This window comes from Buceros rhinoceros, unplaced genomic scaffold (genome assembly GCF_000710305.1).
Source record: "Buceros rhinoceros silvestris isolate BGI_N320 unplaced genomic scaffold, ASM71030v1 scaffold44245, whole genome shotgun sequence".
Lineage (NCBI taxonomy): Eukaryota > Metazoa > Chordata > Aves > Bucerotiformes > Bucerotidae > Buceros > Buceros rhinoceros.
In genome coordinates, this window is record NW_010413066.1 from 25279 (window position 1) to 38749 (window position 13471).

The window sequence follows — 13471 nt, forward strand, 5'->3', positions numbered from 1 at the left end:
GCTGATAGATCAAGAACATTGTTAACTTTTGCTTTGAGTTCCAAGATTCTTTAGCTATTTGTAGGTAGTACTTATAAAGAAGGCTGCTTTGACTTGATTCTCAGGCTCGTTTTTACGTGGTAGGAAAAGGTGAATACAAATCTCAGCGTTGCTTGTAAATAACAAACTTTGCAATGGAGTTGTTGAGACACAATGAACGCTAAATAGTTCTCTCATATTAGTCACATCTTTGAATAAAATTGTGTCAAAATTTTACCAAGGTTTAACATTAAATCTTTTTTCTTCTCCATCTTACATCAGAATGTCTTAATTTCACATACTGGTGCATGCGGTACATATTTTATTTGGCCTTTTCACAACATACCTTTGTTTATAATTTTTTTCAAAATACCTTTTCTTGCCAGTGAATACTGTATATTTACCAGAAAAATACCTGTCAATACAATTTTCAGATGGAGACACATCTGAAGAGCAGATCTTGCTGCCCAGTTTTAGACTATAAGTTATGATGATTTTTCTAGTGCTTTTGAGTAAAAGGATGTTGTTTTATATAAAACTGTGGTGTTTTCCCAAAGGATGAGTCACATGCGAAAGCCGAAGTCCTACAGAAGAAATTACATATGCAGTATAAGCGATCAGCCACAGAAAATGTTCTATTAACACATAACCTGAACACAGGAGAGTATTTAAAGTCTATTGGGAAACCAGCAAATCTTATAATTTTACTGTATGAACACCCCAGTATAGATCAAAGAATCCAAAATCCAACAGGCAGAGGTTACCCAGGTGAGTGTCCATCATCGGAAAAAAAAGCTCGTTCAAAGATGCTGAGCAAGGTAACACAGTTTGTAAATGTATTGTCTCTGCCTGTTTATGCAGATATCCATATGGCGGCGAACGAGATAGCGGAGATCAACAGTTTGGATATAAACAAAATCTGGGATAAACTGCTGAATAAATACCTGTGTCCAAGTGTACTGCCCTCAGAAGTAAGTCATCACGGGAGATTTGATTTTGGAGAAAAACGGCCAGTTACATAAAACAAGTGTATTTTTATCACTTGTTTAGAAGACTAAGGTTATCTGCTACGATTTGCCTTTAGCACTCATGAATCTGTTTAAGATACATTTGAATTCGGACCGCTAACAATTTCAGTACTCTTCTACTACTGTTGCACACCCTTGTCTCTAGTGAGAATGATTTGAAAGGCTTTCCATTCTCTCTGCAGAGAGATTAAAACCTTACCTTTGGTGCTGCAGTAAGGTTTTGTAGCCAGCCTGAAGGAGTTGTAAATACAGTAGCCTCATCAGACCCTGATTCCGGAATCAGTACGAGGTGGAGCCTGCTCCAGGCTGAGGAGTGGTGTTGTTAAACACAACTGGTAGAAGTGGTGTTGTACAGTTAAAGACAGGACGGACTGATAAAGCAAAATTCCTTTCCTTGGCTGCATTAGCAGGGACACCCAGCTTTTAAGACACGGTTTAAGCCAGGATATGACCCAGCTATTTAGACAAACAATTTAGAAAACTCTCACAACTAGAACTTTCATGGTTTTTTTAAGAAAACTCGGGAAATCTTTGGAGATGTCCAGGAAGATGAAGAATTCCGAAGGTAGGTGTATTGTCTTGCATATAATGTCGTGAATTATTGTTAACTTGCAAGTTTAACTGTATCTTGATTTTTCAAGAAACCTAACGGTGCATGTGATTCTGTGAACACTGTTGGTTCTTATTTTTACTCTCGGATGACATTCGTTTTAAATTGTCAAATACTTATGCAACGAAACCCCGTCTGCAATAGCTTACAGATGTGAGTGCATGCGTAAGAGCAGCTGTTTGGAGGTTTCCTCCTCATTTTCTACATCCTTGGGATCTCTTATCCATGATCCCTTTTTGTCAGTGAAGTACACGTACCTTTGAAGGAGTGTTGGGACACGGCATTTCGGTGGTTGTGCTGTACTGGTATCAAAAACAAATGTGTTTTTGCAGAGTTATCTATCTCCTGCAGTCCCGCCCAATGGATTATAGTTCAAGAATGCTGTTTGCAATTACAACATCTGCCACATCTGTAAGTTTCTAAATTCTTATTTTAGCTGCTACTTAGGAAATTTTTACCTCTTACTAAAGTCAAGTGTTGTCTCTTAACTATGGGGTTCAACCTAAGACCTTTGTATCTGTGTTTTGGATAGTTCATCTATCTGTGAGAAACTATTTTTCCACCCCTTTTAGAGTAAAACTGTGGCATTCACTGAATTTTGCTATTGCCTGACAAGAGCAGTTTTCTAAATTTATTGTTGATAGTATCTGAAAATAACTTCATTAAACATTTTCAGTGCTTTAAACTGGTGGAATACATTGGTTCACTCTGGGTGGAATTAAAGCAGAGTGGTAAAACTATTATAGTAGAACCTTAACCTTCAGTCTTTCACACTTACACAGTATCACAACTACATTTAGTATCACAAGTATTTTTCTTGTCTGCATTAATAGTCTTAAATCTAGAAAGCCACGTGGTTTAGCAGCATTCCTTTAAGCTGACAAATATTTCAACTGGTTAGTAAAGATGTTGAATGGGAACCAGTCTGTTATTTAGCAGATATTTCCACTAAATGAATCCAAAAATCTTAGAAAGGGTCACATTAAACATACATAAACTTTTTTCTAGTTGTTCAGCCACTTGTGATTTTTCACTGTGGTTTTTTTCGCCCCTCTCAGCCAATTGGAGTTACTCAGCTGACGTTTGCTCACAGGAGCAGAGCACTCAAGTGCCTGCTCTACTTGGCAGATACCAACACTGTGGAATCGCTCTTCAAGAAACCCATTGAGAAAGTAAAGTAAGATGAATTTTTCTTAAGGTGTTCCTTAATAGTGATGTCTTGTTGGCTTTTAACAGCCATTGGAAAAAAAAATACGATATTTGGCGAACTATTTTTTACTTATCTGGGGTGTTTTGAGCTTTTAAAATCTGTTTCTGAAAAGCATAACTAGATCTTTTAATTTCACTGTTACACAGTGCAGAACATCACAGTCCTAATCTGTAACCCTGGAAGTAATATGACTTTAAATTTAAATTTCAAAACACTTTGTTCCATTTTGCATAGATTGCAGTTACTTCTGTAGTTACTGAAGCATTTCCCCCTACCCGTATGTACAGCATTGTGTTCATGTGGGTTCAGGACTGGTCATCTCACAAAGACAGAAGTCCTCTGCAAAAAACAAGCACCCCAAACCCCTGCAGAATAACGCTGTTTCTTTGGAAGTATCTGTAGAACTTAGAAAATAAGTAGAACGGAGTTCCAATGCTGGTGATCTGGAATTAGGGCCATTTCAGAGGAAAGGGATGTTTTCAGAGAAGATCATACAAAAGAGTTCGACAGGGGTCTCTGGGCATGAAGGGAATGTGAGCTGGAAGAGTTAAAGCAACTGGTTTATCTTTAGAGATGATCCATCATCCAGGTGAAACAGGCTTTCCCTAGGCAATTACCAGGAGGTGTTTCACTTCGTTAAGATCTCCTCCATAATACAGTCTGTGCTATTTTTCCTTTTGTTTTAAAAGCAACAGAAAAGCACTTTTTCAATATTATGCTGAGCTTGATTCTGTGAATTATAATAATCACTGTAAATAATATTAACTACTGGGTTTGTGGGGACTTTTTTTACAGGTATTTTCTGAAGTGCTGCATTTACCTGGCAGAGTTTGAAATCTTGAATATTCCATATACTTACGAATCGTTTCATAAGAGTCCTAAGGAAGGAATGATTAAAGGGCTGTGGAAGAATCACAGCCATGAGCCCACGGTAGGGTTTTTAAATCCTTGGTAACTTTTTGTTTGTTTGTTACACCTTTCTACCCAGCACATTCACTTCTAGACAGGTGGTGCTCCTCTCAGACAGTACTCATGATGTGCTGCTCACAATTATACTTAAAAATGCCAGCAAACAAGCAGTGAACAACAGAGACTCCCCATTTCAGAGGGACCAAAGGAAAAAAAAAATTAAAAAATCAATGCGTTGACTGTTGTCCGTCCCTGTATCCTAGTACTTCCCCACCTTTGTGTACCCGTTCCTCATCTCTTGCCTGGAAAACCAGATCTTTGGTGCAGAAACCTTTTCTTTCCTTTCCTTTTTTGAAGCTGCTTGGACTCATACCTCATACTTCAATATGAATTAAATACTAACAGGATGCACCTTCAAAATAGCCGTTAGTTCTGCATCTAATGTGCCAGCGATGGGCTTTAAGTGATGCTCTGCTTAGGAACTCGATAATTACTTTGTGTTACCAAGTATGTTTTGTAAACAGTGAACTTGACACGGGCAAGTGAAGACACAGGCAGGTCAAGGAGATTTCCTGGTAGACAATGATATATGATTAAAAAAAAAAAAGCTAGTCTATTAAAGCTCCAACAGTAACACTTCTGATTTATAGACACGAAATGGAAGTGATCTGGCCTTTGGTTGAAATATGCACTAGTATAAAATTTGAAAATGGCAGATAAAAAAAACTTTAGCCTTCCTACAATTGGAAAATAAATTGGTATCGCATATAGGTGGTGGGGGGGGTCGTTTTGTTTTAATTCTCACGTGTAAAATAATTTTGAAAGTGGCTTGGTTGTGGCTTTTCAAGAGTTAAAGGTCCCAGTTACAGAGTAAAAATATAAATTCTGCTGGCAAGCAGTGAAGATTGGATCACAAGAGTGTATTAAAACACAGCATGTCCTTGCTCTCTCTAGGCTGTCAGACTGGTGACAGAGCTGAGTCTGGAATACAAAGTGTACGACTCCCAGCTCTGGAACGGCCTGCTGCAGAAACTCCTCAGCTTCAATATGGTAAGGCATTTTAATCATGAAGATCTGCAGCGAGGAGAAAAAAAGGCTTTTTTTCCTCTCTGATTAGATTCTAAAGATTGAAACTATGAACTTTCCACGAACACTAACTGATAATTTACATGGTTCCTTGGGGCTCTTAGATACCGAGCTGACAAAGCTTTGAGGAATTCATGGTTTAGCAGTACCGCTTGAGAATTTTGATCTTAAGTATTTAGGATTTTTTTTTTAAAGGAACAAAGCCTTTCAGGTGGCAAGAGTAATTCCTGTGATAATAAATTGAAATATTTCTTCAAATTATGATAACAAGCATAATGCAGTAGATTATTGCCAAATCTTCAAAAACATCGTAACATTTTATAATGAAATTTTTTTCAGCTTCAGTATCTAAGAAGAGTTTTGATAGCAATTACAGGGATTCATTCACTATGGGAGGTAAGCAAATATTCTGATATTCCTCATCTTTTTCTTCACTTAACAGTAATGTAGCACCTTCTTTGTGTGTGTGTGAATGGCAGCCATGAAGTGATACACACTGAAAGGTTCTTTTAGAACGATTATTTTAACGACAATGCAATACGCAGATGAGTATCATTATTAATCACTGCAGTAGCGCATTTTGCACTTCTGGTTCCTTCAGCAAACACTTCCTTGAGGGATTTTGGAAAGTTGGACACAATAATTTTGCCATCAGTGAAAATATGACTAAATCTTAGACTGTGAGATGAGGAAAGCAGTATTAGAGACTAATTCATCAGGATAGAAGGAAAATTGACAGTGGGTCAGGATGTCTGTGTGTACAAGTACACGTAGTTACAACTGTATTTATTACTGCAAAACCTCGTTGTCCACAGATTCCCAACTTCAGTCGGGCTTGGCGAAGTGCCGTTCTGTCACCATTTCTCACAGGTAGGGTTGTTATTAGCTGTCGTGCTCGTATAGTAACTTGGTTATGTATCTACTTCATCATGTTTTCTTTATTTCTTAGCTTCATGTCCACCGAGCCCTAAACAGTTAGAGGAATCCTGCGAGTGTTTTGTGATTCTGCTCAAGTAAGTGGATAGCACATCCCACGCTGGTATTTGGGTGGGAATGCCCCTTGGCAACCCAGCAACCTTCCCTGGAACATGCAAAGGACCTCTGAAAACTGGGGAACCTGAGGCACAAGGAAGAAGCATTTGCACCTGTGGGAAGGACAGGACCAGGGCACGTACCCAGATAGCATTGCTGTGCTTGCCTGCAGACTGCTGACACCATGGGCTGTAACTCAGTTCCTTGGCTCTTTAAACTGGTCTCCGAACTGGAACTCGGGAACAGCAGCACAGACTGCTGCAAACCAATTTATCTGCCCAGTCACTTCCCCTGTGAGGGATATCTGTTCTGTCCTGACAGTTTTTAAAGGGCTCATGGTCAACCCTAAAGCCAGTATATCTTACTTAGCCCCATATACAGCACATTTCCTAGAACACTAACACAGAGTATGAACGAATTCGTTTTCCTACGAAGACTAAATCTGACATGAGTAAAATCTAATAACGGCACATCTGTAATAGAGTTAACCTTCCAAACGGTCTGTACAGAAACCAGTTTTGCATTGTCTTTGCAATAGAAGAAAGCACAATAAGTCATTATCTTATTCATTCTGACTTGCTCAAGAGAAGAACCAGAGCTCAGAGAGCCTGACTTGCACTAGAAGTTAGGAAATCCTGCGAGGGGATCCAGCTGAAGAATGTGCCTACACTGCTGGGCGTATACACATGTACCAAAGCTTTACTCTGGGCAGCTGGTCAACACTTCCTCTCAAAATAGGGCCTCGGGTGTTTAGAGAGAGAAGCTGGAGTCGGGCTTTTTTTCAAGCTAGAACATTGTCGTGCATTTGTTTTCTGTGAAATGTCAGCTCGCGTAGCTTGGCTGTTGCTGAAAGTAAGATGAGGTAAAAATGTGTTGTTCTGCCTGTTCTTAAAAATCTCCGTGTGGTTTGGTTAGTACTAAGCTGTCCTGTTATACATATCAGAGTTGAGCACTTCACTCCTAACCTTCTTCTGAAGGTGTCCTGTTCTGGCTGACTTGGACGTCATCGGAATAGCTAAACAATATGCACAGCTGGACCTCCCAGCTTTTGCTTTGGGGTGCCTGCTGCTGATTCCTCAGTCAGAGAAGCGAGAGCAGCAAATTGAGGTAAATAATACGTTTTGTGTTCTATCTGTGCAAGGGAAATGTCTTTAAGCATGTGTCGCTGCTGACAGCTGCTTGCCACTTCCCACCCACAAAGGCTATTGCTCTGAATTGGTCCTTCTGAAACAGATCACTGAACACTTCCTCTTGTTTTGTTTTGGGTTTTTAAAAGCAAAACCAGCTGACTTCAAGTCATCCTCAGCAGCTTTGTCATATGACTTTGCCTTTTGTGGATTTGAGGATATTTTATGGGATCTCACCCATAGAACCCACGAAAAAACCCCTACAAAGTCCCATATTTGTCACGAGCAAACTGGCACTAGTAAAGGCAGCTTAAATTCTTAGATTTCCAGTCATCGAAGTTAAGCTCAGAAAGATTGTCCCAAATTAGAGCATTAGTGTAAGACACGGTCTGCTGGCAATGAATCAAAAAGACCTGTAACGGCTACAGCAAAACACCCACAGAGAGTTAAAAGCGACGAGTTCTCTTTCAGTCAAACTGCACAGATCCTGGTTTGGCAATTCCATGTTTGTACCGAGAATTTCAAAATATTAATTGGTCCTGAATAAATCAAATACTTGCTCCGAAGGGCAAGTTTCTACTTTAATCATTCACAGAACGTTAATGCTTTGTAACGTATTTTCGCAAGGGTTTCTTATCGACGTGTGACACAGAAACTGTGCTGCAACAAATAGATGAGCACATGAACACAGGAGAGGTGGTGGCCTTTGCTTCTCAGGTAAATACATAGAATTTTCTTCACTTGTCTTTGACTTACAGGCTTTTTTGGACAGATATGTGTACACAGAACCTTTTTTCCCCTCTCTCTCCTGATCCTGCCAAGTGTCAGTTGACATAGCGCAGCCTTGTAAAGTATTTCCAGGGATTTTTGCCTTTTTATTAATGCATTGCGCAGCTGAAAAACTTGTACATCCCTGCACGGCGTTGTGTCCCAGGCTGCCCCTTCGCAGCTCACCACTGTTGGCAGCAGCACGACTATCAATGTTTTAAGCAGAAAGGCCAAAGGGTGTATGAAACTGCCGTCTCTTAGATTAGTCTTCACAAAACCTGCCATTGCGTAGCACTAAAAAAAAAAGAGATCCTGCTCTAGGAGAGTCTAGTAAGAAAACTCTGAGTTCTTTTCATTCAAAGGTAAACTTCCTTATGTTTAAAATATTAATACTTTTCTGTAACTTAAATCTACAGATTAGATCTCTGGTTTTGGACAGGATCATAAGTGAAAAGCTATATGAAAAGTTCTTGAAAACTAAGTATTTTCCACTGGTGAAGCAACAACTGATGAATACTCACCGAGTGAAAGAGCTGGTGGAGTATTTTGCCAAAAAGAACTGGTAAGTTAATCAGACAGGTCTTGCATGACTGATAGCCATCACAGAAATTGAATCTCTGCCTTATTTCCATTTATTTGAAGTCATGGAGATTTTTCTAGTACTTAAAAAAGAATTTTTAAAGCATTGCTAAATAAAATAAAATAAAAATCTCATCTCACTACTTTGCATACTTAGGATAATTCAAGCTCAAGTAGCAGCTTATTGAGCCCAGACTGGCAAACAGATCAAATCCCATTAAAACACAAGTAACCCGCCGAAAAAACCAAACACTTCCACTTTGAATCGCTTCACGTCACCTTGAGATGAATTCAGCTCTGTGGCATCATGGAGTCACAGCTTCAGCAACTCTGAAAAAAACAAATTAACTGCCTGGACTCAAGACTTAGGAATCGGTGGTTTTGCCACTAAGTTTTTCAAGAGTTAGGGTTAGAACTACCTCTTCCGTTCCACCTAAAAGAAAGGGTCTGGCCACTGAACCCACCACAGGGCAGTTCCCCATCAGCAGATCAGCAGTGACTCGCTGCACGTGGGCTCCTCACATAGCTGTGAGCTTCCATCTCAGCCCCCACCTCCTCGGCACAGCAACTCACCTTGTTACCAGTTACCCTGCAGCCAAAACAGGCAGGAACCAGTAAATACAGGTTTAAATTCTAGTATATGTTGGGTTTATGAACAGCCATGGGTTAAATTCTAGACTTGTAATGGCTCCTTTTTCTCTCCTGGGAAAGGATGTACCTATCTGACCTCAGAAATGTGGGGTCATACCTTATTTTTCTGCTTCAGTGTACAGTCTACATTCTTGGCTTTTTAGAAAGTTGACAAATTTGACAAACTTTTGCCTCCTCCAGCACTGATGATGCAACAGCCCTAATTCAAGAGTATCAAGAGAAAAGTGGAAATCCCGCTCTCACAGACATACCCTCATCTGAGCTTCTGAAGGTAAAACCAACTGCTGCTCCACTTCACACAGTGTTTTTTTCTAAACCAAGCCTTTCACTCAACTTTTAGCAAAAATACTTGTTAGCTGATTTATTTTAGTAAAATATATTGCATATAAGATCCCTTTGTTAATTCAAATGATTCCTTTGATTTGAACTAAACCTGTGCCTTGCTAAGCCCTCTGCCTTCAAGTACTGTCACAGCTTGTAGATTATATGTTTCCTAAGCCCTGCTAACACTGTTCTCTTACCTTCCAGATGTATCTGAACAGACCAGAGGACACCTGTGTACTAGAACTGTCATCAGTAAGGTCTTGATTTGCCCTCTTCTCTCCTCTCTCCACCAGCAAGATGAGGGCTGTGCGTTGAGAACACCCGTTTTGTCTGGTGAACATCACACTAAAACCTTAATGCCTTCTTGCCAAAAGCTACCCTGAGCTTTCCAAAGTTTTTTCTAACTGTTTGAGGCTGTTTCCCCTCCTTACTCCATCCCCACTGAAACAGTTCAGATTTACAGCAGAATTTCCTGTTTCTATCAAACAGCACTGTTCATATTCAGCACTTTTCATTTTTACTAAGGATTAAAGTTTAATTCCTTTACTTCTGTATTTCTCCATGTCTAAATCTACCGAGGATCACTCTAAAATATCATTCACACAAAATTTTGCATAATTGTGATAGGCTTTTAAGCTGTGATGTACTTCGTGTAAAATATACTTCCTAGACAAACTGTAACTTTAACTACAGTGAGCACAAATAAACAGACTTTCATAGCAGTAGCCTATAAACCTTATTTAGGAATTTGTCAGTATACTGGTGTTCAACTCAGCCACTAACCTTCCTTCAATAATGTGGCAGGGGTTTTTTTTTTCAACTTCATTCTTTCTCTGTGTGTCTGCAGTAGAATCAAGCAGTAGGTGTGTTTCACTGCATGAAGCTGCTGTTAGACAGAGGCTCCTGAGACACCAGGCTGAGATCCTTGGTCTAAGGTAAAGAAGGTTGATTTTGATCAGAACTGTCCTTTAGTCAGCTTAGGATACCCAAGTAATGGTTCTAGCTGATTCCTTATGATCTATGGAGAACATTCATTGCTCTCAAACCATGACAAATCCTGCACGGATTTTCAGGCAGATACTGCTCTGGGAAAAGCCTTAATTCAGAGGCTCACACCTGCAAAGGAAAGAGCCCCAAGTTCTCAGTGTTCTTCTGCAGAAGACCAAATATAAAAGCCTGGGTTTATTGTAAAGTTAGCAGTCATGAGAAATGGGAGTGTTAAAGTACGTTCAGCTCCCAGCAGGCAGGAGGACGGGAGAGCCAGAAGGTGCAGAGTTCTTGAACAACCGTGCTTTAGTCATCAGTGGGAATACAGGTGTCAGAGGACTTGCATTATTTAACCCTCTGCACACAGAGCAAAGGGCATACACGAGTGTCTGGTACATGCCGTAAAAAAACCCTCTCCTCACTGTTCATAGATTTAATTAGACCATTCTTCATCATAGCAATGATTATAAAAAGCCTGATGTTAAACTTTCTACAGTGAAATTACTACTGTAAGGGGTGAGTTAATTGTAGTATTTCCAGAATCTGTCAATCCATTTTATCCTTTTAAGTTACTTGGGAATGTTGAACTGAGAAAGTTGATATTTAAGTGGAACACGGCCCCAGAGCCTTCCATCTTTTCATTCAAGCTGTTTACACATCAGTCACCACACCAGAGCATCAGGCGTTTTAAAAGCAACTACACCTCCTGCATTTTTCCCCAACAGCCAGTTCGTAACGCTTAGTTTTTCTATGAAGTGCAGTTTATTACAACATTAAGGAACAGTATTTCAACAGTTATTTCAATGGAATATTTTACAAATCAATTCATACAGAGAAAAGCAAACACAATGTTTTTTAAAGTCATTACCCATAAGCTACATCGTTAAGCTGTAAAGTTAAGTACTGTAAAGTAGCCATCAAGTAGTGCAGTAACTTGCAGTTCAGAACGAGATGGTAAAAAAACCAGACAAGCATGACGAGTTTTAAGACTTTTTGTACTCGATTCTTTCTACTTTCACATCATCTCCAATGAGCTGATAGACATATGTAACTACTGTAGAAGCCTGGATATCCATCAGCACAAATGAAGGAATGATGTTGCTGGAAAGAGAGGAAAAGAAATCCATGTGAATTCTCCACTACTTAACAGAAATCGGTCTCTGAAAAACGGGTCTGACTTCTGTAAGCAAGCACAGCACATCAGAGCTGAAGCTTTAACTATTTCACTCCCATCTGTTTCAGCCACGGAGCTGCAGCAAGTGACCTGAACCCTTCCTCTCCCTGACATGCAGAATGTCAATGTTAACCTTCGTTGCCAGTTTTCAGTTCAGTTTTGTTACAAAAAGAAAATGCCCATGGCTATTTCCCCAACTTCACTTACTTCTCTAAGGCATGGTAGGCTCCTGTAGCTGATCCTGGATTGATATAGAACTTGTTTTCATGTTCGAATGCCTCAAATTTGTGTGTGTGTCCTGAAATTAGGATGTCCACGTCAAACTGCCTTTGTAGCAGTGCCAGGCTGGCCATGTCGCCCCAGGGAATAACCTGATGACCGTGAATCAGCCCAATTTTGAACTGTCCAACAGTTACCACTTTCTGTTCAGGATAATTCAGGTTCTAAAAATAAAGAGAAACACAGATGAGACGTACAGATTTACATTTAAAAACAACTCCCTGCAAGACCAAGAAGAGAGGGAGGAAGCCAATGGCCCTACTGCTACAAAGATAGAGCTCCAAAGCTGCTTTATGAACACTGCGGAGAGGGAGGGAAGGAACTTCATGGAGCTGATCCTGTCTGCTGGGGTCCCAGACACAGCCACGCGCAGAAATTACTGTTATTCATACTGACAGATCAGAACTTACTGCACAATTCACATTAGTCACCGTAACCCCAACTCTTTCACCCAGTCTGCCTTTTCACATGCTCATACCCCCACTTCGCCCACATTTATGCAAATTAAATATAACCCAAACGCTGCCTTTAGGCAGACAACGCACAAGAAAGGCCATCATCAAGAGAAGACGCTACCTCATCGAAGTCCCCTCGCACAACATGAACGTCCCCAGCCAGAGTCTTGAGGTAGTCATAAGTGTCCTTGGTGCAGAGGTTTCCTGTGCAGAGGATGTGCTGGATCTTCCCCGGAACCAGCAGTTTTTTGAACTTGGCTGGGAGGCTGTTGCATCGATGCGGGATGTGAAGATCTCCTAACACTAACACCAACTTGGCAGGAGCCACGACAGGAGAGAAGAGCATTACAGACAGTTGTTAAGACAAGAGTCATCGGCAAACAGAAGGCAGCGCAACGTTTCCTTCAGCTTCATAACTCTGCCTTTTGAAGTAAAAGCTACCAAAATAAGGACGAAATGGTGATGGAATGTTGCTATATTGAGGGAAAACAAGGGCCCTCACCACGCAGAACATTTTCCAAAGGGAGGCCTTGCGAACAGCCTATGGAATTTTTTTTTATCGTTGTTGCTGAAAGCCATTGCAAGGTAAAACAACAAAATGTTTTACACAAATTTGGGAACTACCATAAATTAGCCTACTTTTTTTGTCCTTCAACATCTGAAAAATAGCATAGGACATCTCTAGCACATATTCTGAAACACAGACCTGGCTAAACTGTGGCCTCTTCCTTTTGATACTTTTCATTCAAGTTTCTTCCTACTTTAATTAACTTCTATTTTCTTCCTTACTAAAGAAAAGGCAGAAAATCTGTGGCACATGTTAATAGCTGACCAGAATAGGAAGCTTGTTCAGAGCCCGCATCATAGGAACCACCGAACAACAGGATAAACTAATAATAAAAAACAAAAATCAGGGCACTGCAGAGAAAATAAGCCAGGCCACGGCATAGAGCGGTACTGCTCCCAGCATTCATAGCTTCAGTACAAGAGATGCAAGGAGAATGCAAATTCGACAGGGGCTTCAATATTAAGGGTTCAGGTGAAGACCACAGTTTAATATCAGAGGCTTTAAATCTGCGAATACAGAAATAATTAATGCGAGCAACGCAGCAATAAATTAATTATGCAAAAAGGGCATGAAAAGCTCTATCAAGCGTGGGGTGTTATGTGCCACTACACTGGAAAATCACTGGATCTCAAGACACCATCCCTCTTAACCTGGTGAACAGCTCCA

At 40.2% G+C, this 13471-nt stretch overlaps 2 protein-coding genes across 2 annotated transcripts in view; one reads left to right on the forward strand and one right to left on the reverse strand.

Annotated features, from left to right (window-relative positions):
- Window positions 1-9606, forward strand: part of KNTC1 (kinetochore associated 1) — a 34536-nt gene extending 24930 nt beyond the window's left edge. The window contains exons 49-63 of the mRNA XM_010136582.1: window positions 576-786; window positions 880-989; window positions 1562-1611; window positions 1989-2067; window positions 2715-2833; window positions 3662-3797; window positions 4730-4825; window positions 5201-5257; window positions 5677-5731; window positions 5811-5874; window positions 6871-7000; window positions 7648-7737; window positions 8205-8350; window positions 9199-9289; window positions 9547-9606. Of these exons, the coding sequence (XP_010134884.1) occupies window positions 576-786; window positions 880-989; window positions 1562-1611; window positions 1989-2067; window positions 2715-2833; window positions 3662-3797; window positions 4730-4825; window positions 5201-5257; window positions 5677-5731; window positions 5811-5874; window positions 6871-7000; window positions 7648-7737; window positions 8205-8350; window positions 9199-9289; window positions 9547-9606 (1494 nt within the window). The remainder of the gene's footprint in view (window positions 1-575; window positions 787-879; window positions 990-1561; window positions 1612-1988; window positions 2068-2714; window positions 2834-3661; window positions 3798-4729; window positions 4826-5200; window positions 5258-5676; window positions 5732-5810; window positions 5875-6870; window positions 7001-7647; window positions 7738-8204; window positions 8351-9198; window positions 9290-9546) is intronic.
- A 1466-nt stretch (window positions 9607-11072) lies between these two features.
- Window positions 11073-12583, reverse strand: VPS29 (vacuolar protein sorting 29 homolog (S. cerevisiae)). The gene is made up of 3 exons (XM_010136583.1): window positions 12359-12583; window positions 11711-11946; window positions 11073-11430 (listed from the first exon to the last, which is right to left on the reverse strand). Exons 1-3 carry the CDS (start codon window positions 12581-12583, stop codon window positions 11313-11315), a joined length of 579 nt encoding a protein of 192 aa, XP_010134885.1. The 3' UTR covers window positions 11073-11312.
- Between the last annotated feature and the right edge of the window lie 888 nt (window positions 12584-13471).

What these genes read in the sequence shown, in the direction of transcription:
- VPS29 (XM_010136583.1), bottom strand. Translation starts at nt 12,583, where the DNA reads ATGCTCTTCTCTCCTGTCGTGGCTCCTGCCAAGTTGGTGTTAGTGTTA. An exon ending in TGCGAGGGGACTTCGATGAG is followed by an intron (nt 11,947 to 12,358) that starts GTAGCGTCTTCT and finishes CTTTATTTTTAG; the next exon opens with AACCTGAATTATCCTGAACA. An exon ending in GCCTACCATGCCTTAGAGAA is followed by an intron (nt 11,431 to 11,710) that starts GTAAGTGAAGTT and finishes CTCTCTTTCCAG; the next exon opens with CAACATCATTCCTTCATTTG.